At 35.8% G+C, this 25,053-nt stretch overlaps 2 protein-coding genes across 3 annotated transcripts in view; one reads left to right on the forward strand and one right to left on the reverse strand.

The window, feature by feature from the left end:
- LOC135198460 (neuronal PAS domain-containing protein 2-like) overlaps positions 1–7,899 on the forward strand; it is a 438,864-nt gene extending 430,965 nt beyond the window's left edge. For both annotated transcript variants that reach the window (XM_064226026.1, XM_064226027.1), the window contains one exon: positions 2,402–7,899. The gene's annotated coding sequence lies outside the window, so the exon portion shown is untranslated. The remainder of the gene's footprint in view (positions 1–2,401) is intronic.
- Positions 7,900–11,456: 3,557 nt separating this feature from the next.
- LOC135198461 (putative methyltransferase C9orf114) overlaps positions 11,457–25,053 on the reverse strand; it is an 81,894-nt gene continuing 68,297 nt past the window's right edge. The window contains exons 4-5 of the mRNA XM_064226028.1: positions 17,401–17,521; positions 11,457–11,700 (exon numbers count right to left, since the gene is read on the reverse strand). Coding sequence (XP_064082098.1) covers positions 11,510–11,700; positions 17,401–17,521 — 312 coding nt within the window. The 3' untranslated portion in view covers positions 11,457–11,509. The remainder of the gene's footprint in view (positions 11,701–17,400; positions 17,522–25,053) is intronic.

Raw genomic sequence — 25,053 nt, forward strand, 5'->3', positions numbered from 1 at the left:
CGTCCCCAACAAACTCACTTTTGGTGGAGGCAGGTGTTTTGCCCTTAAAACATCACCGTAATTTAATAACAATACAAAGAGGTCTTTCAATGCAAGCAGGATCGTCTCCTGCAACTTACTGCTTCCAAAACTGTAATCAAGTAACAGCAGTTAATAGTACTAGCTCTTTCCCAAAAAGAGCTAGATACATAATGAACATACATAATATGAATCCAATTTTTCACCCACCAATGGAATTGCCACCACCATGGATTTTAAATAGAGTAAAGATATGTACCTCCCTGTCTTACCTACTCAAAAAACAAATGACAAGTACGGAAATGTACCGCCAACATGCTTTGGAGCACATTAGAAGAAAAGGCGACAAATTTATGATATATACAGACGGCTCCAAAAATAATGTTGGAGTAGGAGCATCTGCATATTCGAAAAATATGTTAAGTAAAAAAAGCCTACCTTCAATATCATCAGTATTTACTGCTGAAGTCACAGCCATACAGATGGCTCTAGATATGATATCTGAGGCAAAAGCAAGTGTCTCTGTTATTTTCAGTGACTCACGTAGCGCTATAGATGCAATAAGACAGTATAAACCAGGAAACCAAATAGTACAGGAAATTCAAATAAAAATTCATCAACTCCTCCAATCAGGAATATCAATGGAAATATGTTGGATCCCAGCACACGTGGAATAAAAAGGAAATGAAAATGCAGACTCTGCTGCACTATCCCTCCAACAATTTCATATGCCCCCAGTGTCAGACTGGGTAAAATCAGTTAAAACATTAATTTACCAGGATTGGAAAGAAGAATGGGCCTCGGTGCCAACAACAAATAACTTAAAAATATAAAAACTGAAGTCTATGCATGGAGGACATCCTCACAGGAGGAAAGAGCAAAAGAGGTGATCCTAGCAAGGCTACGTATAGGACACACAAGATTCTCACATGGTCACTTGATGTCAACACCACATGCTGACCCAGTGAAATGTAACAGATGTCAAACACCCATGACAGTACAGCATTTGCTTGTTGAGTGCCCAAATTGGACCCAGCAAAGATCTATTTATCTACGGAGTTCGGAAATGATAAATATTCTTGCGGAAAGCAGGGATTTTTCAATTAATAAAATCATAAATTTTTTAAATAAGACGGGTTTCTCAAATAAAGTCTAATTTTTTTTTTTTTTTTTTTTCTTCTTCTTCTTCTCAGGATTGATCCCTGAGAACCAGCCCGAGAAGAGTCTACTTGAGACTCAGAGGTCTGGAAAAACTAACACCTATTAATAATAATAATAACCTTACAACGCTCCTGATTGGCTGTTGATAAGCCAATCACAGGGCTGGAAACTCTCAGTCTCCCGAGAGAGTTCACATAGGCAGGATGTATGTATGTTCCACCTCTCCTGAGAGATGCTTTTGAAAGACGTATCCCTCAGGAGAGGTGGAACATACATCATGCCTATATGAACTCTTTCAAGAGACTGAAAGTTTCCAACTCTGTGATTGGCTCACCAACAGCCAACTAGGAGCATCGTAAGGGACTGGCCTAGACATCAGATGCACGGGTGATGTGAATCTACGTACTATAGTACATGCTAGATTAAGTTGCTATTTAATGCCTGCTTTCTCCAACAGCAAAGTAAATGTGGTTTATATCATGTCCCATTTTGTATATCATTTGAAAGGCATGTTTGTTTCTAAAATTTGAAAAGAATGGACATCATGTCTTCCTCATTCAGTATATTTACTGTTCAGTTTGTAGATGTTTTGCTAAATTCACACAGAGAAACATTATTTTTTTCATTGATATTAACTCAAGGGATGTTTAACCAAAAGGTCATAGTTTCAAAACCAGATTTTTGTTAATCTTATTTTAATTTCACCTTTGATTTTGTGATTATCCAAGAAAATTTTCTTCTGCGTAAAAGTTACAGAAGAATAGAAGTTTGTGCAATGAAGAGTAAAGTATATCTTCAAAAAGAATCCTTATGGTGAATTATCCAATAAGCAAGATTTAAAAAATATCTTTCAACTTAATTAGCAGTGGACATACCAGGAGATATGGAAAACAGCAGATCTAGCAAACTGGGTAACAAACTTAACCCTCACCTAACATTTCACAGCCAACTCTGTCATACATTTGCTTTTCTCTTTCATTATTAAAACAATAATTTCCTTTATCTGATCCTTGTGCTGTTCAGTTTCCAAGTTGGTAGTCAAGAAAAACATTGTATTATTAACAAAACATTATTTGAAAAAAAAAAAAATAATAATTTACAGAAATTTCAGGTTCATATCTTTAGTTCAAGATAATTCTGAATTTTTAGGTAGGCAAAATAACTGACTCAATGTAATTTTGAAAATATAATTGTACATAAATGATTCTTCTCTCACTTTCAGGTGAGGCCCCTAATGTAAGGAATGTGTATCTACAGGCTGTGCAAATATCCTCATAAAATGATTTGCACTGGACATGTACAACTACCACCCTGGTTAAACTTATTTTGTGATGTTACCATTGTAATTAAAAGTGTATTGTTGTGTTAGTAATGCATTATCATAAATTAACATATATATTTTTTTTCAGGCAATAGTATGTATATTCATGTACAAAATTATAACCAACCATCAATTACGTACCTGTAGTTTTGAAAGTCAAATGCTCAATAGTCTCTCAGTACTGCAATGCTGTATTGCAAGAAAGGAGTCCGTCCTATTAGAGGAATGCCAGACATATTTATGTGTCAGTTCTTTTACAATTGAATCTTTAATAATAGGCTGTATTGATAATATAATTCTCTGCTGATTTACCAGTGAGAGAACCACTTGATATCAGAATATTTTCGTTCTTTCGTGAAGTTGGGGTGGGGTCAGAAATTAATTTTAAATTGTGTGGTATGCAATGCTTAGTTTGCAAATAAATTTCCTCACATTCTTTACCCTAAAGTATTAAATAATTTTACAGTTACTCTCTAATTTGATTTTCACAGATCTTACCATTCTGAAATGTGGTACAAAAAATTTCTGCTGTAACAAATACCCTAGTCAAAGCTAGCTTAGAATAATAGATTACTTTCATCCTACAAAGTGGATATTTTGGCCACCCCTTTCATAGTCTTTTTTTGACTCTGGTCTGGTTAAACCACCTCATAATAATAACAACAATAATATGATGCGAGTAGTTTTGAAGCATTTCCTAGTTTTAAGGACTCTGCTAAAGGGCCTTGTGAAACTGATCAAGAACTACCAAACATTATGGATTTAAGCCTCCTCTGTTTAATTTTATGTCCAGATAATGTAATTTAAGAATTTGAGGAGATAAACATCCATTTTTCAACTTATATTTTGCATAATTTACAGGAGAATTCGTGGCTTTAATTACTGTGGCTGACTCCTCTCGGGTAATACCTTAGGCTGTTGAAATAGTAAGAAAAAATGGAAGAAAAGCATGCTGAGTGTGTTTCAGTAAAAACCACAGCCTTCCCTACTCTCAAGTTTTGACTTTCCTTCACGATTCACAGCTCAGGCATGCTTTTCTCTTGGTTCTTATATATTTCTTCCTTTGCTTAAACTTGTCTGAAAGGTTTCCTTTGATTCCTCAAAAGACACTGCAGCAAGATGAGGTCTCACTTAGGATGTCTTACAAATCTTGATGTTCTGGATGAGATTTTTTATTAGTCTGAAGATCCAACTTACAGATGCCAGCAAAATGCCTTAGGTGTAAATATGTTTTTGTCGAGCAAACTGAATATGTCTCACTTCATAGTTAATTTTTTTCTTTTATCTTATTTGTTGATTTATCTTTTGTTTTTCTTTTTCATTTGCATTCATGATTCATTCTTAAATTGTCAATTTCCATTTTTGTACTGGACTGCCTTCCCTATTGGAGCCTTTGATCTTGTAGCATTCTGCTTTTCCAACTATGTATGTTTGTCACTTGGCCTTGGCTTATAATAATAATGAAAAGCAGTTTTAAAGTGGACAATGTGTGACCCTACTTTGGTACTACAGGTCAGTCTCTGTTCTACTTTGCTACAGCCAAGAACCATCCTTAACCATCCCTTAAAATGAACAGATTCCAGACCTCAGGGAACTTAGCTATTCTCTGGCATCTGATGTATGGTGGCAAATCCTTGGCATACTTGAGAGTAATGCAAATAGTTTCATTATTTTTCTCTCTTGGCCATCTCTAAGAGGATTTCAGGCACATCAGAAATAATAGTTATGGATACATTTGACCTTTGAATGTTTGGCCAGCCACCCTGCTTAAGGTAAGTTCTCCAGTTGCTTGATCATTATTCTTAACCATCAATTTTTAGAGCATCTTTGGGTAGTTACAGGGTTTGTCATGAGACCACACTCAGCATGCAAATCCTCTCAAAACAGACTACTACTAGGACCTACTGCCATCTTTCCTTGTGTGTGCTGACAAGGAAATATAATATGGCATTGTTATATCCACTAAAAAGTCAAAGGATGCAATATCAAATAAGAAAGTTAAGACGACCAATTTTCTTTTCATCTTCAGCCCCTAAACAGAAAGTACAAAGCATATGTCAGGAAGGATGACTACAACCTTAGCCATCTTTCATAACACTCTCCTGCTTTATTTCCTTTTGATGACTGCAGGACAAAGAGGGAACTCTGGGTACTGTCTCATGCATGACAGAAAAGCTCTCCCTCTTGTATTCAAAGTTGTACAAGTATTGCTTGTCCTATTTTTACAAGTCTGTTATGGAATCTTGATTTGTAAAAAATCGGTTGAAGCCTTGTTTCGTCATTGGCTGTTTACTGAAAGTACAAAAGTCGGTTGAAGCCTTATCTTGTCATTGGCTGTTTACTGAAAGTACCGATCCCACGAAGAGGTAAGGTTAACATCGGGAAAAACCAGTATAAATAGCTTACTAGCCTGTTTGTTATAAGTTATAAACAATTAACTAATATAAACCTCCCCTAATATATCACATACATATGTAAAATATAAATACCTTTTTGTGCTTGAGACATTTCTCAACATCCATAAAAAAGGTTTTGACATAAGAAAAACCTGGTAGCATAATGAGTCCTAAAAGGGATTACTCTTATGGTCTTGAAGGGGCTCCATAAGATAGATCAGCTGATATAAAAGAATTCTCTTTAAGTCGTTCTCGGCCAGTACAGTGCATTTTGATACTGATAGAATATAGAACTCAAGTCAAGAGAGCTCTTTCCCATCTACAGTGACTACCTCCTATTGTCAACCTGCAAGATGTGGCACAGTACATCTTATGTCAACTATGTATCTGTGCAAGACCAAGTCTTCATTAGTATTCTCTTTTAGGTCTATGCAGGATAATTATTCACCAAATCCCATGCCTTTCCATCAGGGAAAGTGGGTGGGTTTGAGGACACTGGGGCTACCAAAAATAGGGTTTTCCTACATCAAAACCTGTTGTTTTTTTTTTTAATAGCACAGCCACTGTTGTCCTCAAAGGAGCTTACCACAGAAATTGACAGGTTACGAAATGGCTTAAACTCTCAAGTTTCAATCCCCAAATTTTGGTCCAAAGTTGAGCCACAAGTTTTAAACACATTCTTTATTCTGTGGCAACAAAGAACATGAAACTAACAGGATGTTTTACAGCGACTTATCTAAGTATGCTAGGTTTCTTTGCAGTATTGTGTCACCTTTCTCAGCGACATCTTTGTATACGCACCACTTCAAGAAGACCCTTGGTTTTCTGCCATAGCGCCTATGGGGTCAGGATTTATTATACCACAGTATAGTCACATTTGTACATGTGAGACATGCTTGGTGGCATATATACATCTATATCTCCTTTTAAACTGGCTTTTTGCACAGGCCTTTTGCACATAATCTTCCAAACAGGGGTTTGGTTCTTGGAAAACCTTTTTTGATGGGGGGAGGGGGGGGATGTGATCATTTCCACCCTAGCCCACTTAGGACAATACTGTGTCCCCAAGGGGAGGAATTCCATTGCATGTGATGCTGTAGAAGATGACTCCTGACCATATCATTCTTATTGGGCTCCATCTTTTCCCTTTCCTTTAATAGGCATTTCAGGAGTCGCTTTTCCTTTTTCCCGTAGGTGTTTTTGGACCCTTCAAAAGGGATTTTCTTACTGCTATTGTCCCTTCTGTTTTGGAGAGATAATCCTTTAGGGGTGACTGGAGACTTATATGGAGTTGAATCATAACAAACCTTCTTTGGTTTGGGGAAAAAGGGGAAGCCTCAGGATTTTTTGTTCCCTGAAATACCTTTTTACAAAACCATATTTTGTACAGTTCTGTCACCAGGCTCATTCCAGAGTTGAGCCACAACAGACTCCTCAAAAAGGTCTTTACAGAAGGGGATAGAATGTAATGAGGTTGCATTGGGAAGTGACTTTTTAGAGCCTGCCAATTTTTCCATTCAAGTCTTTATGCAACACTTGACAAAATCATAGAGTACTCTCTATTGGGTCCATATAAACGTTTTGGCTACAGAGGCAAACATTGTTCTAGAGGGTTCTGGAAGCCTTTTAACAGAAACTTCCAGCATACTAGTAAAGGTTATGATACTGAGGAGGTGGAGCCTAGCATGAAACTTGAATAAGGCTGTCCCCTCCGAGATTTTTCTCGTTAAGGTCTCAAACTATTGAGTAACCATGTACTGAGGGAGCTTTTCCTGTCAAAAGGAAGGACAAGTGTGTTTCATTCCTTAGTAGGATTATCAGACACCAAGACAGTCACAGACGGCTTTTCTGCCATTAGCTCTCGTTTCCCAGTTCCCACAAAATTCTCAAAATTTGCCTTCGCATGATTAGTTTAAAAGTGAAAGAACAAGGTTGGGCATATTGGGTCTTATCTAAATATATATGTAAAACTTCCTTTTACAGTGACCTGATACAAGGTCTTTTCTATGGCTTACAATGCTATATTCGTAAGTAGGATAAGTCTCCTTTGGCAGTTTCTGTCTACTGAAGGAGGGACTAATCGCCATTCGGTATTAGGAAGTGCTCCCATCCTCTGAAATTTTACATGGCAGGTTCACTCATGGTTTTCCTTTCATTAACCCTTTAACGCCAATTGGATGTATTAAACGTAGACATAAATTGTCTGTCCGGTGCCGATTGGACATGTGGTACGTTGATAAAAAAATTTTTTTTTTTTAAATTCGCGGAAAAATACTTGCAGGCCTACCAGGCAAAAACTTTTAAATCACACTCCTTGGGGGATGCTGGGAGCTCACGGATTAAGGCGTTGTTTTGTTTACAATCGTTACGCAGGCGCACAAGCGTGAATTTCTTTCTTATTGCACTAAAAAGTATCAGTGACACATCTCAGATTTTATTTCGTCACTGACATAATTTTTGCACCATTTTAAATCAGCCGTTACATGGAGTATTATATATGAAAATGTGCGCAATTTCATGTAGAATAAAAAAAAATTACTCATGATTGTAGCTTTTATCAGTTTTGAAATATTTTCATATAAATAACGATAAGTGCCAAAATTTCAACCTTCAGTCAAATTTGACTACCGAAATGGTCAAAAACGCAATTGTAAGCTAAAACTCTTATATTCTAGTAATATTCAATCATTTACCTTCATTTTGCAACAAATTGGAAGTCTCTAGCACAATATTTTGATTTATGGTGAATTTATGAAAAAAACTTTTTCCTTACGTCTGCGTGGTAACTCCTCCGAAAAAAAAAATAATTTTTTTCATGTGATTGTCGTAATGTTTGCACCATTTTAAATTAGCCATTACATAAAGTTTTATATGTGGAAATGTGCGCAATTTCATGCACAATACAACTAAAAACCACCCATGGTTGTAGCTTTTATCAGTTTTGAAATATTTTTATATAAATAACGATAAGTGCCAAAATTTCAACCTTCGGTCAACTTTGACTCTACCGAAATGGTCGAAAAACGCAATTGTAAGCTAAAACTCTTATATTCTAGTAATATTCAATCATTTACCTTCATTTTGCAACAAATTGGAAGTCTCTAGCACAATATTTCAATTTATGGTGAATTTATGAAAAAAAAAAAAGCATTTTCCTTACATCCGCACGGTAACTCTTCCAGAAAAATTCAGAAATTTTTTTGTCCGATTGTCGTAATGTTTGCACCATTTTAAATTAACTGTTATATAAAATTTTATATATGAAAATGTGTGCAATTTCATGTAGAATACAACAACAAACAATTTAAGGTTGTAGCTTTTCTCATTTTCGAAATATTGGCATATAAATCACGATAAATAGAAGAAAAACCACGTTCGGTCAACTTTCACCCTACCGAAATGGTCGAAAAACGCAATTGTAAGCTAAAACTCTTACAGTCTAGTAATATTCAGTCATTTATCTTCATTTTGAAACAATTTTAAAGTCTCTAGCACAATATTTAGATATATGGTGAATTTAAAAAAAAAAAAAATTTCCTTCCCTCTGCGCACGCGGATTCTCCACCGCAAATCTCAGAAATGTGTGCGTCGCATTCTCGTAATATTTGCTCCATTTCATAGAGTTTTATATATAAAAATGTGCGCAATTTCATGTAGAATACAACAAAAAATAATTGAAGGTTGTAGCTTTTTTCATTTTCAAAATATTTGCATTTAAAACAAATATAAAAAAAATTGACTTTTGGTCAACTTTAACTCGTCCAAAATGGTCAAAAACTGCAATTGTAAGCTAAAACTCTCACAGTATAGTAATATTCAATCATTTATCTTCATTTTGAAACAAATTGGAAGTCTCTAGAACAATATTTAGATTTATGGTGAATTTTTGAAGAAAAAAAAAAAATTTATGTCCGCGTTACGAATTCATGCATCATTTTGTGATAATATTTTCTCTGTGTTGCTTTGATCGTTTTACAATGTGTTATATACCAAAATGATCGCAATTTAGTGTTCAATACAACGAAAAAAATTAACTCGTTAGCTTTAACCGTTTTGCTCACAGCGCGATTTGAATAGTACAATTATATATGAAATTTTGTTCTCGTGCTATCATATATTGCATTACAGTAGTACCTCGAGATACGAAAGGCTCAACTTACGAAAAATACAAGTTACAAAATCCAATACGAAAAATTTTACTGCTCTACATACGAAAAGTTTTCAAGATACGAAAGGTTGTTGCTATAAAGTCCCGAGATTCGCCCGGACCACCGAAAACAATTTTAAAACTCCCGCGCCGCCCACTGAGTAAACTCGCCACCATCCTCCCGCTCTCCCATTGGTTCCTGATGCTAGTCACCCCATAAGGTCCTGCTCCTATTGGTCAGCATCTACCCCTTGTGCTTTAAGTATTCTATTGGTAAAAGGTTGCTGTAAATTGAAAAACTTAGTATTCATGCAATACATTTAATAAAAAAAAAACATTAGGTAAAGATAGAATAAAGAATAGAAATGAATGGTTATTATACTGTTTGGTAGTTTCAGTAGTTGAAGAGAGATAATGAAAATTTATGGCTTACTGTGTAAAAGTGATTGCTTGGCGATCGTTCGATACTCGTAAGTGCTGGATGTAAACAGACGTTTGGAAGCTTTTTTTTTGTTTGTTTATTATAGTTAATGGTTATTTAATAATTATTTGAAATGAGTACATGCAATACATTTAATAAAAAAAATGTGAATTAGATATCATAAAATATAAAATAAATCAGACTGCCAACAAATACGCATTTTTTAGAATTCTTCTTCTGTTTTATTATTACGTTACGTATACGTATTACGTATGTTTCATTATAGCTGTCAGTAACTCGATATCTCCGTTAGGTAAAGATAGAATAAAGAATAGAAATTAATTGTTATTATACTGTTTGGTGGTTTCATTAGTTGAAGAGAGATACTAATGACAATTTATGGCTTACTGTGTGCTAGGAAAAATGATTGCTTGGTGCTCGTTCCATACTCGTAAGACGGGTAAGAGCTGAATGTAAACAATCGATTGGAAGGTTTGTTTTTTGTTTGTTTGTGTATTATAGTTAATGATTAATTAATAATTATTTGAAATGAGTACATACTGATTATTTATACATTTTATTGGCATATTCTAAGCTTTTAGCTCTTAGGTTTAGATGTCAGAATCATAGACTAGGCTACAGTAGCAACCGCTAACATAGGCTAGGCTTATTGCTAAGGGACATATGCCAAAGTCCTAATATATGCAGTAAAAATGGGGTTGAACATTATATGCAGTTGAATATTACTCAAGTATGTACAGTATTTTGCCTTTTTGGAGTCATATTTCTTCCGTCGTAACCTTAGAACATGTGTTTTAGGCCTGGAAATATAATTTACTGGGGTGTTTTTGGAGAGCTTGGAACGGATTAGCCATTTTACATGTAAAATGTGTTCCAAGATACGAAAAACTCTTGATACGAAGGCCGTCTCGGAACGGATTAATTTCGTATCTCGAGGTACCACTGTATTTATATATGATAATTATATTTTTTTTCATTTCTGATGGTTGCATACTAAACTTCATGCAATGACAAAAAAAGGAGGCAAAAATGAACTCTTAATCTTGAAAACTAAGCGCACTGTGATTTTTTGAAAAAAATATTTTTTCCGCTTCGGCACTCACTCCGAGACCCCCTCGGCATACGGGAGACGATTTTTATTGTACCCCTTCGGCGTTATAGGGTTAATAAGGTATTTACCACCAGTAGCCTGTACTGGCCTTATTGTTGCTACCAGTTGGAGCTCTAAACCTATGTAATTGGCTTGCTTCATGGTTTGGTTCTTCTTTGACGACCGACCACTATGATCTCTGAACACTTATACTGCACCCATTCTAGGTGCATCCTCATATTTCACAGACCAAAAGAATAATGGAGACCAGGTCTTGTGCAGATATGTGGTTGACACAATGTCATTATCTTAAGATTGACAAGAGGAATGGAACTGTGGTGGTTGCTGTAGACAAGGGAAAGAGCCTTCTTGTCCAAAGTCTATAGCTATATTCTACTATCAATATCAACGTGCACTATACGGAAAGAGAATTCTTTGATATTAGTTGGTCTATCTTATGGAGCCCCTCTAGGACCACAAGAGTATAATTCTGTTGAGAAAGAACAACAGCTATGCTATCAAAAATATATTATCATTTCCCACTATGTTCCTGCCTAAAAGCCAAACAAAATGGGCTTTACTTATATTAGAATGGTTTGTTGGATGCAAGTTTATAGCTCCTCCCCTACCAATATAGCAACACCCTCACTCCAGTAACCACTACCACCATTTACTTCAAGATTGAATGAACAGCTTTGCATACTAATACTACCAGCTTATTAAAGACCATTTATAATTAAAAGCATATAGGTTACCAAACTTCAAGAGAATAATTTCTGGCACTCACCTCAAGTTAATCAAACAAGAAGCACAATTATGAAGGCATCATTTGCATTACCAACAACACAATTTTAATGTAAAAGGCTATTTAAAGAAGGAAACAAGAATTCTGTATATGTACTAAAATATTTCTTCAGTTAAAAAATACAATAAGTTACCGATTAATCCCTTTTTCAGACAACTTATCATGTAGAACACACAGTGATATCAGCACAGCTTCTTCTGTTCGAATAGTCCGAACTTGTTGATGGGAGCAAGTGTTAATGTAAAAATGAAAGAGGTCTGATGGTTCTGACCCTCGCAACTGGGAATCGGCCGCTATTGATGCCTCTAATCCTTCAACACCTGTAAATTAATTGTTTTTTCGGAATGTTAGTAACAATAACTTATCATAATCTAATAAACAATTGATGTTCACATCACCTTCATTCATATTACGTAGTATACTATATACAGTACAAAAAAAATACCCAAATTTTCCACTCTCTCATGTCCCAAATTTACAGTAACACTAGAACATTATTTTTGTACCAACGATAAGATTTATTTTATAAAATAGTTCATAAACATTTTTACAAGTGATTCACAGTCAATACATCTTACTGACCTCAGATAACAAATATTTCACTGTTGTGAACTAAAGAAAACTTCTAAATTCTTGGATGTTTTCTTATCTTAAATACATATTCAGATTCTAGATTTTTCTTGCACAAAGTCAGCTCCATATATAAGCAAAATGGTATGCTAAAACTTTAAACCATAACCCAAAGCACAGGATTAAATAAAGCATTTAATGGGTTTACTTTCATGTTGGCTAATATCAACAGATATTTCTAGGTTGTGTGCTTATCACATAGGCATGAATAAAGATACAACAGAATTCTCTGGTTCCAAACCTATTATGTACTGTATTTCTCTCCTCCACTGTTTATCACCCAAAAGTACCTATAAAATGGAAATTCCAGCAGTATACAAAGCACTTCAAAAGTTTCAATCACCCAAAAATTAAGTAAACACATATTTGAGTTCGTTTCCTTTGTTTCAATACTGATTTTTTCCAGTTTCCCCATAGCCCCTTACAATCTTGCTGTATTTGCTGCTGTTGTCTATCAGTGTATTTTATACTGCACAGCCCTTGCTTGCGAAACTAGGAAGTGCTTCTAAGCCAGAGAAAAAATGAAATGCTTCTCAGTAGAAACAGGTTGCTCATAGAGGTGAAATACAAAATACATTGTATGTGGAAGCTGCCAGAATGTTTGGCAAGAGTGTCAATCATGAAGGGCTACAAAATAAGGTAAATTATGTACCTTGGCTGTTGTATCAAAAGTTAGAAAAGTGACATCAACTGTGAATAACAAGGGTTTAATGAGGGTAGAAAAGTATCTGTGTGGACGATATACCCCAATGAATGACCAATGACAGCAAGAGACTTATGGAGAAGGCATGAATCAGGTTACACCTAGCCATTCAAAGGAAGCGGAAGATGGTTACATAGGTTCTAACTAGGTATAATATGCCACTAAGGAAGCTGATGCCAAAATCCAATCTATAGAGTTACAAAAAATTATTGAGGAAGGTAGATTACCAACCTTACCAAGTTTTTAATTGTGATGATCCTGAACGGTTTTGGACAAAGATGTTTAATAGAAAAAAAAACTATCACAAGTGCGAAAATGAAAATGGCACTAGGCCTTATAGTATGGAAGGAAAGGCTAACTCTGTTACTGCATCTAGTACAATGCCAAGCTTTAGCTTAGTATTGTTTGCCTTGTGATAAATAATCTCCATCCCCAGAGTGAAAATGTACTTCTAAAAGGAGAGGTTGCTTTTAAAGTTCAAACATTTCCCAGTCATTCTCGGTCAATAGCACTAATTTAGTCACTTGACTAAGGGTATCACATGTCAAGGTTTCACACTCGGTAAGAATTCAAGACGATTTGAGTTGCTATTGATGATGACACTGAAAACATGGGTAGCTGGAAATCATAAAGGAGAAATGGATGAACTGAAATCAGAAACATTCACAGTGAATACTGCTGGAAGAATTTGTGAAAGGAAGTTAGCCATGACTTCACAGGCTTCCCTCAGATCGACAAAGATGCGATGTGAACAAGCCAAACAGCAACACACGTTGGTGGCAAAGGAGTCTCCAGATGAAGTTTCCTCCTTCACCATGCCTCTCCCCAGTCACCAGCATTGGGAGCATAGGCCTTTTCTAGTTCTTCAATGCTAAGTTCTACCCACCAGAGGAACTTCCTCTGCCACAGATGACTGCCTTTGAGGGGCCTGCCAGTCTCATCGTTTGCTGTTCCTACAGTCCGCCTTTATTCTGCTGGTGATAATTTCCTATCTAAGCAAGACATTTGTTATATATGCACTTAAAGGCCAATTACATTACACAGTTGAATCCTCCATGAAGAGCTGATGGATGCCTTGTGACTTTCTGCTTCACCCACTCCTCCTTAGGTCTCACAGCTTGAGTCAGTCTTCATTCTTAAGTTCATGCCTCCATGAGTGTGGGCCCTTCTGTTTCTGTTTCATCCTCATACACAAGCCACTTTGTGTACCAACTTGATCTCAAGTTCTTGCATATTTGACTGCCCAAGTTCTTTATGACTCCATACTCTTGAGTGCTCTCACATACTCTGCTACTTCAGAGTACTTTACTTGTTTATGTTTATTTGACTGTCCCCTGCTCCCAACTTCTTCCATGAATGTTACCATTCCTGCTTACCAGTCTAACCCTGTCTCAACTGATTCAGTGCTCCTGGCCAGTCTTCTGTATCTCATGAGTCATTACATTGTAACTCAATCAAACTGAATCCTTCCAGACTTCTTCTCATTTGTTCCTTTCCTGGAATCAGCTTACATCTACCCTTCTCTCTAAAAGCTCATCTGCTTCATCCTCCCTCCTAACCTGTGATGCACGCTCTCTTTGATTAATGATTTTTTCCATAACAACCAATGTTTTAACAATAAAACATTCTTATACTAACCCAATAATCATAACTTTCAGCTCCCTCTTCCCTTCCCTCCTCGCCCCTCAGACAGAGGATTGAAGAGAATATGAAGTGATGCCTTGCAGTGCAATAGAATCAGCTGACATAAGTGCAGTTGTATTGCTTATTTTCAAATCTCAAGTTGGTGCATTTCATACAATATAAGACTATTTCTGATATATAGGTTTGTACAAAATCATATTTTACCAGAAAAGCATAGTTTTTTCCCTGAAGCATTAAGTAATAAATGGTAAATTTCTGAAAACTTTCTCATATAGCATTGATTGACCCTTCTGAACTTTGAACACTCACGAGAAATTTTGAGACCTCAAACCGCTTGAGCTCAATCTTCTTTTTCCTGCAGACTGGAGATTCTCTTTGATGTTAAGTGAATATTTCATAATGTTGAAAATCCAAACAATTTTTTCCATATGATTTTTGTAGCATTGTATGTATGTATAATGACAACACTTTAATGTAAATCTTTACTTTCTTTGTAAGATACTGAAAAAATGACTTTAGAAGAAAAATATGTTCCAGTTCTTTTCTGAGGGACTATGCATTTCATTATTAATAAAAAAAAAAAAAAAATCTTGTATATTATTACATCATTGTATACAATAAAAATGCCCTTAAACGCTGCATCCCTCTTTTTTGGTATTCAACTAGCAGGGAATAACCGTACCAAATGCAAAGACCAAAAGCATGTCCTTAGGGAAGGTTGAGACAGTCAGTCCTAACTACACCTTCCACTGAAAGCTATCTGTCAGCTAAGAGACTGGTGGTACCCGTAAGAACCCACTCTATCCATTCAAAACCACTCCAGTGTCCATCTCCTGAGTACCATAAGTAAAGGAGAGAGCCTCCTTGATGAAAAAATCCAACTGGGCTTGAGTAAGCAGCTTTGAACTGATCTGGCACAGAAAGGAAGCTAAAATCAGAGGCTAAGAAGGCAATCCATCTTAAGGATATCACAGGGTCAGTTGAGGATCTCTACTAAGGCAGTGACATGTTGGAGCGTGGCTAAATTCTTTGTAGTTTCCTCATCAAAGTCTTCCACTAAAAAAATGGTGTCATCAGAGAGGCTGAATCTAGCCTTGGCAGTCCAAGGAGTACCAGGCATGTGGGCAGGTTTCCAAGAGTTCAGGTCTGGGCAGAGGACTGGGAAGATGACACACTCATCAGTGGATGAGATGGAGTAACAGGGTGAACAGAAATTGATGATATCCATGCAGAGAAATATCACTCGAAGGAACATCTGAAGAAACAACAGAACAACAGCATAACTCTTCAGTATAGAAACCTAGAAGAAAGCTGGAAGTGGGGCAATGAGATCCAGAGGACCATTGAATGGAGAAACAATCAATCTAAATAGTACCATGACCTTTGTCAAGATGGACAGTACATGGAGGAGATTTATTTACTGAAATGTCCAGGAGAGCAGAAAGACTGGGGCAAAGATTCCACCACAAAGACTTGATGCTGAACTCTCTACTAGCAGATTTAGAAGAATAGTAGCCATAAATGGAGGCACAGCAGGAGATGAGTTCACAAGATGAGGGATACCTTCCAAATGAGTCCAGGATCAGTAGAAGGAAGAACTACAAACCCAGATACTGCTGACATGGTCACAGTCCAAAACCTTTTGTAGTTGCAAATGAGGACATATTCTTGACCAAAGGTGCAGTCAAATCCAGAGCATCTTTCTTACACCTTGTTACATTCAGTGACAGCACTGAGTTCACTATACTTCTCATAGCATCCACATGGTCTTTTTCCCAGCTACTTTTTCTTTTGCTTTCTTTCCAATAACCATAAACTTATCTTGCCTACACTTTTTTTTTTTAATTCAAAATACTGCCTCAGTAATTCCAAAATCTTTTTCAAATTTAACTTCTCAGTTTTCATCTTCTATTCTCTTTGCACATTTTACATATTTTCCAACTTTCCTCACCCACTTACCTATCCAAAATATTTTCTTTTTTCCTTACCTATCCAAAATATTTTCTTTTTTCCTATGCCGTTTCAATTAGTTTTGTAAGTGGGTATATAGTACATATCTTGAAAATAATTAAAATAATTGCAAAAAAGTTATTACTATTATTAGGTAATTTAACAAGACCACCATACTCTTATAAAGCTGTCCTGAAAGGTTTGGTATTTTATAATGAACTTAGAATTTTATCTAATAAACTGCAGTTTTATAAAATAAAAAATTAATGAATGTATACGTATACTGAAACAAATTACAATTCTGGGTATTTTCTGTGACTGATTTGTTTCCATAATTTCACATTGCCTTTTGGCTGAAGTTTGGATAATCACAATAATCATATGAAGGATTTGAGCTTTACCAGTTTTGTTTATCTTATTTATTATCATATGCACAAACTTTTATTTAAAGTTGATGAGTTTTAAAGATTTTAGACTGTCAATAAACATTAATTTTGATTTGGTCACAGTAGTTGCAGTTGTGATTGCTTAATCAGCTACTTACTTCGCTTTCCTTTATTTCCAAATGGCAAGAAATCCAATATATTTCAACCTTTACACTAACTTCATATAATTAATGGATTAAAAATTTCATTTGTTGCACAGGAAAATTTTAAGAACAAAAACACTTAATAGTCACAGAAAATTACAAATTTCTGTTGTAGCTATTTTTAATAATCATCAGTGCTCAATGTATTGCACATAGTTCTTCTGTGAAAACAGATGTTCTATTTGGTAAAGAGAATTGCTTTTAACAGGTGATACGGCAGCAAATGTACAACTGATTTGGAACCATCTGGAACCAGCAGCATAAACTCCATACTGTTTTGGATAAACAGTATTGATGAGTACAAGTTCAGTACCATCCTAATAGTCTAAAGATGAGGAATTGTGGTTCTGGAGGACTTCTAACCCTTATATTTATCAAGTCATTAAGAAAATTTACATTGCACAGATAATATATAAGCTCCTCAGCTGAGGACTGCATCAAACATTAGATGTGAGAAGTTATTGTACTGCAATTACTAACAAAACCCAACGCCAAAAACCTTACCTCCAAACACAATTAATGCACGAGAGAACTCGGAATACTCTGCCTTCTTTGCATCCACTCCTTTGTCTGATGTACCAATTATGAGATCATATCCACCTGGATAAGTGCAGCCTGTGACAACCTAAAAAGGAGTAAAAATGCAAAATGTAAAAGAAAACTCAATAACAGAAGCAAAATGAAGAGTAATGATGAACCCTCTACTGAAATGAAGACATGAGCACTTTTGGCAATGAATATACTAATGCTGCATCAACCCTCTTATGCCGAAGCCCTAAAAATCAAAACCTCTCCTGTATGCCGGCGCCGGTTTGGAGTGAGCGCAGAAGCGGAAAAAATAATTTTTTCAAAAAATCACAGCGCGCTTAGTTTTAAAGATTAAGAGTTCATTTTTGGCTCATTTTTTTGTCATTGCCTGAAGTTTAGTATGCAATCATCAGAAATGAAAAATATTATCATTATCATATGTAAATAATGCGAGATATGGTAGCAAAAAAAAAACATTCATAGATAATTGTATTCAAATCACGCTGTGCAAAAAACGGTCAAAGCTAACGAGTTACGTTTTTTTCGTTGTATTGTACACTAAATTGCAATCATTTTGATATATAATACACAGTAAAACAATAAAAGCAACACCGGAAAAATATTATCACAAAATGATGTACGAATTCGTAACGCGCGGACGTAAAAAAATGTTATTTTTAAAAATTCACCGTAATTCTAAATATTGTTCTACAAACTTCCAATTTGTTTCAAAATTAAGACAAATTATTTAATATTACGATACTGTAAGAGTTTTAGATTAGAATTGCAGATTTCGGACGAGTTAAATTTGACCGAATGTCGAAATTTTTATATATATATTTTTTATATGCACATATTTCGGAGATGGAAAACGCTACAACCTTCTTATTTTTTATTGTATTCTTCATGAATTTGCGCACATTTTGATATATGAAACTCTATAAAACGGCTAATATGAAAAGGAGCAAATATTAGGAGAATGCGATGTACATATTTCGGAGACTTGCGGCCGCGAATCGGCAAGCGGAGTGAAGGTAAATATATTTTTCAAAATTTCACCATAAATCACAATATTGTTCTAGAGACTTCAAATTTGTTTCAAAATGAAGAAAAATAACAGAATATTACTAGGCCGTAAGAGTTTTAGCTTACAATTGCGTTTTTCAACTATTTCGGTAGAGTCAAATTTGACCGAAACGTGATTTTTTTTTCTATTTATCGTGATTTATATGCAAATATTTCGAAAAAAGAGAAAAGCTACAACCTTCAATCATTTTTAGTTGTATTCTACATGAAATTGCGCACATTTTCATATATAAAACTTTATGTAACAGCTAATTTTAAATGGTGCAAACATTTCGACAATCGCACAAAAAAAATTCTGATTTTTTCGGAAGAGTTACCGCGCGGACGTAAGGAAATTTTTTTTTTTTTTTTTCATAAATTCACCATAAATCGAAATATTGTGCTAGAGACTTCCAAGTCGTTGCAAAATGAAGGTAAATGATTGAATATTACTAGAATATAAGAGTTTTAGCTTACAATTGCGTTTTTCGACCATTTCGGTAGAGTCAAAGTTGACCGAAAGTTGAAATTTTTGCACTTAACGTTATTTATATGAAAATATTTCGAAACTGATAAAAGCTACAACCATGGGTTGTTTTTTGTTGTATTGTGCATGAAATTGCGCACATTTCCATATATAAAACTTTATGTAACGGCTAATTTAAAAGGGTGCAAACATTAGGACAATCGCACGAAAAAATTTATTGGAAGAGTTATCGCACGAACGTAAGGAAAAAGTTTTTCATAAATTCACCATAAATCGAAATATTGTGCTAGAGACGTCCAATTTGTTGCAAAATGAAGGCAAATGATTGAATATTACTATAATATAAGAATATTAGCTTACGATTGCGTTTTTTGACCTTTTCGGTAGAGTCAAAGTTGACCGAAGGTTGAAATTTTTGCACTTATCGTTATTTATATGAAAATATTTCAAAACTGATAAAAGCTACAATCATGAGTATTTTTCTGTTGTATTTTACATGGAATTGCGCACATTTTCATATATAATACTTCATGTAAAGGATAATTTAAAATGGTGCAAAAATTATGTCAAAGTGACAAAATAATTTTTGAGATGTGTCACTGATACTTTTTAGTGCGATAAGAAAGAAATTCGCGCTTGCGCACCTGCGTAGCGATTGTAAACAAAACAACGCCTTGATCCGTGAACTCCCAGCATCCCCCAAGGCGCGTGATTCAAAAGTTTTCGGCTGGTAGGCCTATAAGTATTTTTCCGCGAATTTTTAAAAAAACTTTTTTGAGCCGACGTATGATACGTCCAATCGGCATACGGGAGACATTTTGACTCGACGTTTAATACGTCCAATCGGCGTAAGAGGGTTAATAAACCTGTTACAATTTACTTTTTTCCATTTATTGCTAAATGATAGAAAATTGAGGATAAATAATCATAACTACACTTACAAAAAATCAACTAAGTTTTGAGATTAAATAAAAAACAATTTCTAATACAAACCCAAAAATCATGATGTGCCAAAAAACAGTTTTGAATGTCCTCAGACACAACATCTTTCCTCTAAAATAGAAAGAGAGGGTAATTGTTCACACATACACCCTCAGGAGCCACCTAGGTATAATCTATCTCCTCCTAGTTCATGCATGCTGAATATGAAACAGCATAGGGCAAGGGGATTGAGATGATTATGAAATTTATCAAGTCACATTTTCCACACTTACAGGGTTGGTCTGAAAGGATTGTATCATACATGACAGTCACAATCCGCAGTAAGACATGGTAAAAGAAGCTAGACAGGAGAATGAGTAAAAAATAAACAAGAGGCAAATCTGTATACAATGTCTATGGAGTAATTAGGTTACACTGCAAGATGATACATAAAAAAAAATATCTATCTTATGGACCCTGATGAACTTAATGGAATGTCAGCACCTATGCCTAAAAACTGTTTCTGTATAAAAGGAAGGGACTGCTGAAATCCAACAACTGAAGGGGTAGGAGGTTTACTTTCCTATTTTGCTGAACTAATGGTCTGAAGTAAAACAATTTCATGTGTAGGATTTGTTATTACAAGTTTTTATGGGGATTTTCACACAACTATGCAGTCAGATGTGATGCAAATCTGGTTTGAGGATTCTTCTCTCCTAGAATTAAGGAGCTCATAAAGCTCCTGAAAAAAGAATAAAGCAACAAATAAAAAACTTCACTGTAAACTTTGGTTTTTTATGGCATAAGCAAGAATATACAAATTCTAAAACTTATTTGGCTACAAAACACTTATGGAAATATGAGTTAGGAGTCTTCTAGTTGAAACTCAATGCTAGATGGTAGTTGCTGATATATGTTTTAACCCCTTGTGGATGGGTAACATACATGCATGTTTACTTATAGCTTTGGGATGGATTTCTGGTAACAGTACGAACAAATTTTGCGGAAAAAGTGCTCAAATCATTCCTATGAGCCATAAATGACTCCTGGCAACTCTGACCCCAACTATAATAGCTCGTCACCACAGGAGAGAAAGACAGCACTTTGCCTTGAGATGCCATGGGGAAATGACGTTCAAAATTCCCATCCAACGACATCTCATAAACATTTTACAATAAAGATACTCAAAATTTGTTACCAATTTTAGTTCTTATCAACTGTAATTATAATTTCACAAAATAAAATTTAAAAATGAAATAAAAAACACTTATAACTTGGTGAAATTAGCATATTTTTATGACTGTCGTTTGGAAAAGCCCTGCACAGGGTTGGAATCATATTCACTTTCAACTTCCCTTGGAATGTACAGAAAACTTTATTTTATCTTTTTTTTTTATTATACCATGTGCATATGCATATCTTCCTCTTTCCATTGAAAGGCTTTTGTTCCTTTAAATTTGTCAAACTTAAATTTAGCCAGGTTTACGGGTTTGCAAAATATATAGTGGTACTTCGTTTGTTGAAGGCTTCTTATGTTGAAATTTCCATTTTTCAAATGAAAATTTCGAGAACATTTTGTATCATTTGTCGAACAAATGCTCGTACTTCAAACTGATTGATAATCTAGTTTACACCTGTATTCGACAGCATACTGGGTCTTACAAGTTAAACTGTATTAAAATTTTTGGTCATTTACAATATATAGTTTAATGATAGCCATATTCGACAAAATAAATAAAAGTATTAAGAATTTAATATAAAATTTAGCTTTCAATATAAAATTTAACATAAAAGATGTATAAAATCGTACGTAACTGCGGTGACGTCACGCCCAGCTGACTTGAGACTGAACATGGGAGAGTTGATGTATTAAGGATAGGCGAAAAGAGAGTTAAAATATTACTGTATGTATGTAAAAGCCATAACAATTCACATAAAAAAGGGAATTTCCCAATAAATTTAACGTAATGATAAAATATGAAAACTAGCAAATGCAATAAAAAAAAAAAAAAAAAAAAAAAAAAAAAAAAGTCTTAATTAAGCCAGTGTTTGGTGTGCTGAGTGAGACAGTCTAGTTGAACAATATTAACAAAATAGTAAATGAAAGAACAAAGCTTTTCACAATAAAATTTAGCATAAACAATTAACAAAATCATTCGTCATTGCGGTGACACAACTTGAGGTAGAGGGAGGGGGCGTTTATATTTTTGAGGAATAATGAATGAATGAATTTAGGTTATCTTGCGTCATGGTATTCTTGAGGAAAGAAGAGACAGTAAAATCTTTACTATATGTACGTAAAAGCAGTAACAATTCACATAAAAAAATTAAGTTATTTTATAATAAATTTAACATGATGATAAAACATGAAATTAATCAAATGCAATACAGTGGTCCCCCGTATTCGCGGGGGATGCGTACCAGACCCCCCCGTGAATAGTTAGAACCCGCGAATGTTTGGAACCCCTATAAAAACGCTAAAAACAGCCTATTTTGTTGGTTAAAACTCAAGAAAAACCACTAAAAATATTCATACTTGGTTTTTTTGTTTAATAGTTTCATCACAAAAAGTGCATTTTATGATGAAAATTGATAAAAAAAACAGGAATTTTGTGGATATTTCTCATAGAAAAATACCGCGAATGCGTGAATTTTCCACGAAAAATGCGGGGAAACGTTCCTGAGAGAAATCCGCGAATGTGAGAGTCAGCAAATCCGGAGAACGCGAATACAGGGGGCCCACTGTATAATAATTCTATATATATATATATATATATATATATATATATCCTATATATATATATAATATATAATATATATCATATATATATATAATATATTATATATGATATTACATATATCTATATAAAGAAGATTGCTTTGAATCAAGTGTTTGGTGTGCTGAATGAGACAACAGAGAGGAGAGAGGAGAGGAGAGGAGAGGAAAGAAGGGCTCTGCTTCCCACTGACTTATCAGCTGGGTTGGGATGATTATTTGCCCTTTTCTTTCACTTACACTCGATCTGCCCAAATCACTTTTATTTTTGTTACGATAAAATACTTATTTAGCGACAATTGCTTTTTATGATTTTTTTACTGCCATTAAAGCTACTCAGCTCTGTAATAAACAAACTGGCGCTGCTTTCAGCTTCTTCATGCCTTCGATTGCTTGTTTAAACGGCTTCCTTGTGAAAAGTTATTTTATCTCTTTCCTTTTCATGCATTCTTATCTTAATTGTTTGCAAAATTCTCAAGTGTGTTTTAAGTCTGTCGTTTGCCAACAGTAAGTTGATGTACTGTGGCATAATTAATCTCTTTCGTGCACTTAAGATCCAAGTGTAAACACACTAATTACTCTCTCTCTCTCTCTCTATCTCAGACACACAATCGGACACACACTATTGATTCCTTTGATTATCCTTGTACCTAATAAGGGAATAATATTGATTTTGTTATCAACCTTTGCAAACTGCAACCAATTCAGTTTCCTCAAAGGGTTCCCGTCTCTCCTCCCTCCATCCCCCAGCCGGCTGGGCACCATTTTCACCAAACAGTTTGTAAAATGTACACAGAAATGTGAAAAGGGGGACTTGCTGGGTTGGCTGGAACGAATTATCCTGATTCCCTTTATTTCTTATGGGGATATTTGTTTCATATTTTGAAAAAAAAATCGTACTTCAAACAGCTTTCTGGAATGGATTAAGTTCGAAGTCTGAGGTATCACCGTATTTAGCCTGGATTGTGAGAGTAAGTGTCAATTTTGGCACTAAAAGTTGGTTTTGCCGTGCAGATTTGAGTTATACGAAACAAATCTTCTAAATACTCCAACTGGAAGAAAAGTATGCGTAAAAGATCACTTCCAAAACACCCACGAATATGACAATTTGTCGAAAATTGCATTTTTCCTAACTATACAAACCTGAGGTCCTTTAACAATAGGAAGGTAACTAGCGGCAGCTGGGACGGTCGTAAGCTTCGAACAAGGGGAGAACGGTAGTTAACTGCTTGTCCGATCGTGCGCGCGCCCGCGCGCCCGAGAGGTGAAGAATCACTTTTGCTTTAGGCCCATGCAAAAAGTTGCAGAGTGAGGGGTGGCATGAGGTGGGACTATATGTAAAGGACCTCAGGTTTGTATAGTTAGGAAAAATGCAATTTTCGACAAATTGTCATTTGTTCCGATACGTAATACACAAACTCGGTCCTTTAACAATAGGAAGACTCACTTCTTGGTGGGAGGAATCTGAGTCTTTTTGGTGAACAGACTGGTGTTCGTCCAACCCTGAGTGCCTCCCTGGTCGTAAGAGCAAGGGAGGGATCCAAACCTCTGTCCGATTGATCGGGGTGTGCACCGCAGGATCAATGGTCAGACCTCTGGGCCAAGTACTAAGAGAGAGGCAAGCGTATCTCTTCGTACCAGCAAGCAAGAACTTGTTCCTGTTTGCAAGAGACAATCATAAAATGATGGGTTTGTCTCAATTTGGCATCCACTTCCTCCCCCTTGTTGGAGGAAGTGGTGGATATTTACTCCTATCCCTACTGAAAGGGATAGGATGGTGCTCTATTGAGTAGCTCACCTGCATCTCGTCCTTACCCAGCAGGGTGACGACCGTGTCCCTCTACCCAAAGGTAGAGGGAAGAAAAAGATGGGAAGAGGAGCCAGTCACACTCTCATTCCTCATCCATTCTTACGGTCACACCAGGACTCGATGCTGTTCAGCCTGCGAGGGTCTGGGTTAACTACACAACGTGTTGAGCAACCACCACGGTTCCCAGGAAAAAGATCCAAGGAACTGTGGGCAATATCCTGAAGGTAGAAGGAGGTGCATGCGGTCCGGTTGGACCAGGCGCCTGCCTTCATTACCTGTGCCACGGAGAAGTTCTTGCGGAACGCGAGAGAATGATGGAAGAGGCGTCCACACTCATCCCGGGTGTCGAGTTTCTTCAGACAGCTCCGTCGCACCTTCACAGGACAAAGCAGCATAGCCTTCGTATCGGAGGCGGTGACGTCCATTAGGGAGGGTATTGTGAAGGACTCGAACCAATCGTCAGTTACCGAAGGGTTCTGAGTCTTCGCTACGAAGATCGGTACGAAATCGAGCGTCACAAATCCCCATCCCTTTGTGCTTGACTTCTCAAGAGAAGTCATGCAGTTACCT

The sequence above is a fragment of the Macrobrachium nipponense genome, chromosome 22 (genome assembly GCF_015104395.2).
Source record: "Macrobrachium nipponense isolate FS-2020 chromosome 22, ASM1510439v2, whole genome shotgun sequence".
In the NCBI taxonomy this organism is placed as follows: Eukaryota; Metazoa; Arthropoda; class Malacostraca; order Decapoda; family Palaemonidae; genus Macrobrachium; species Macrobrachium nipponense.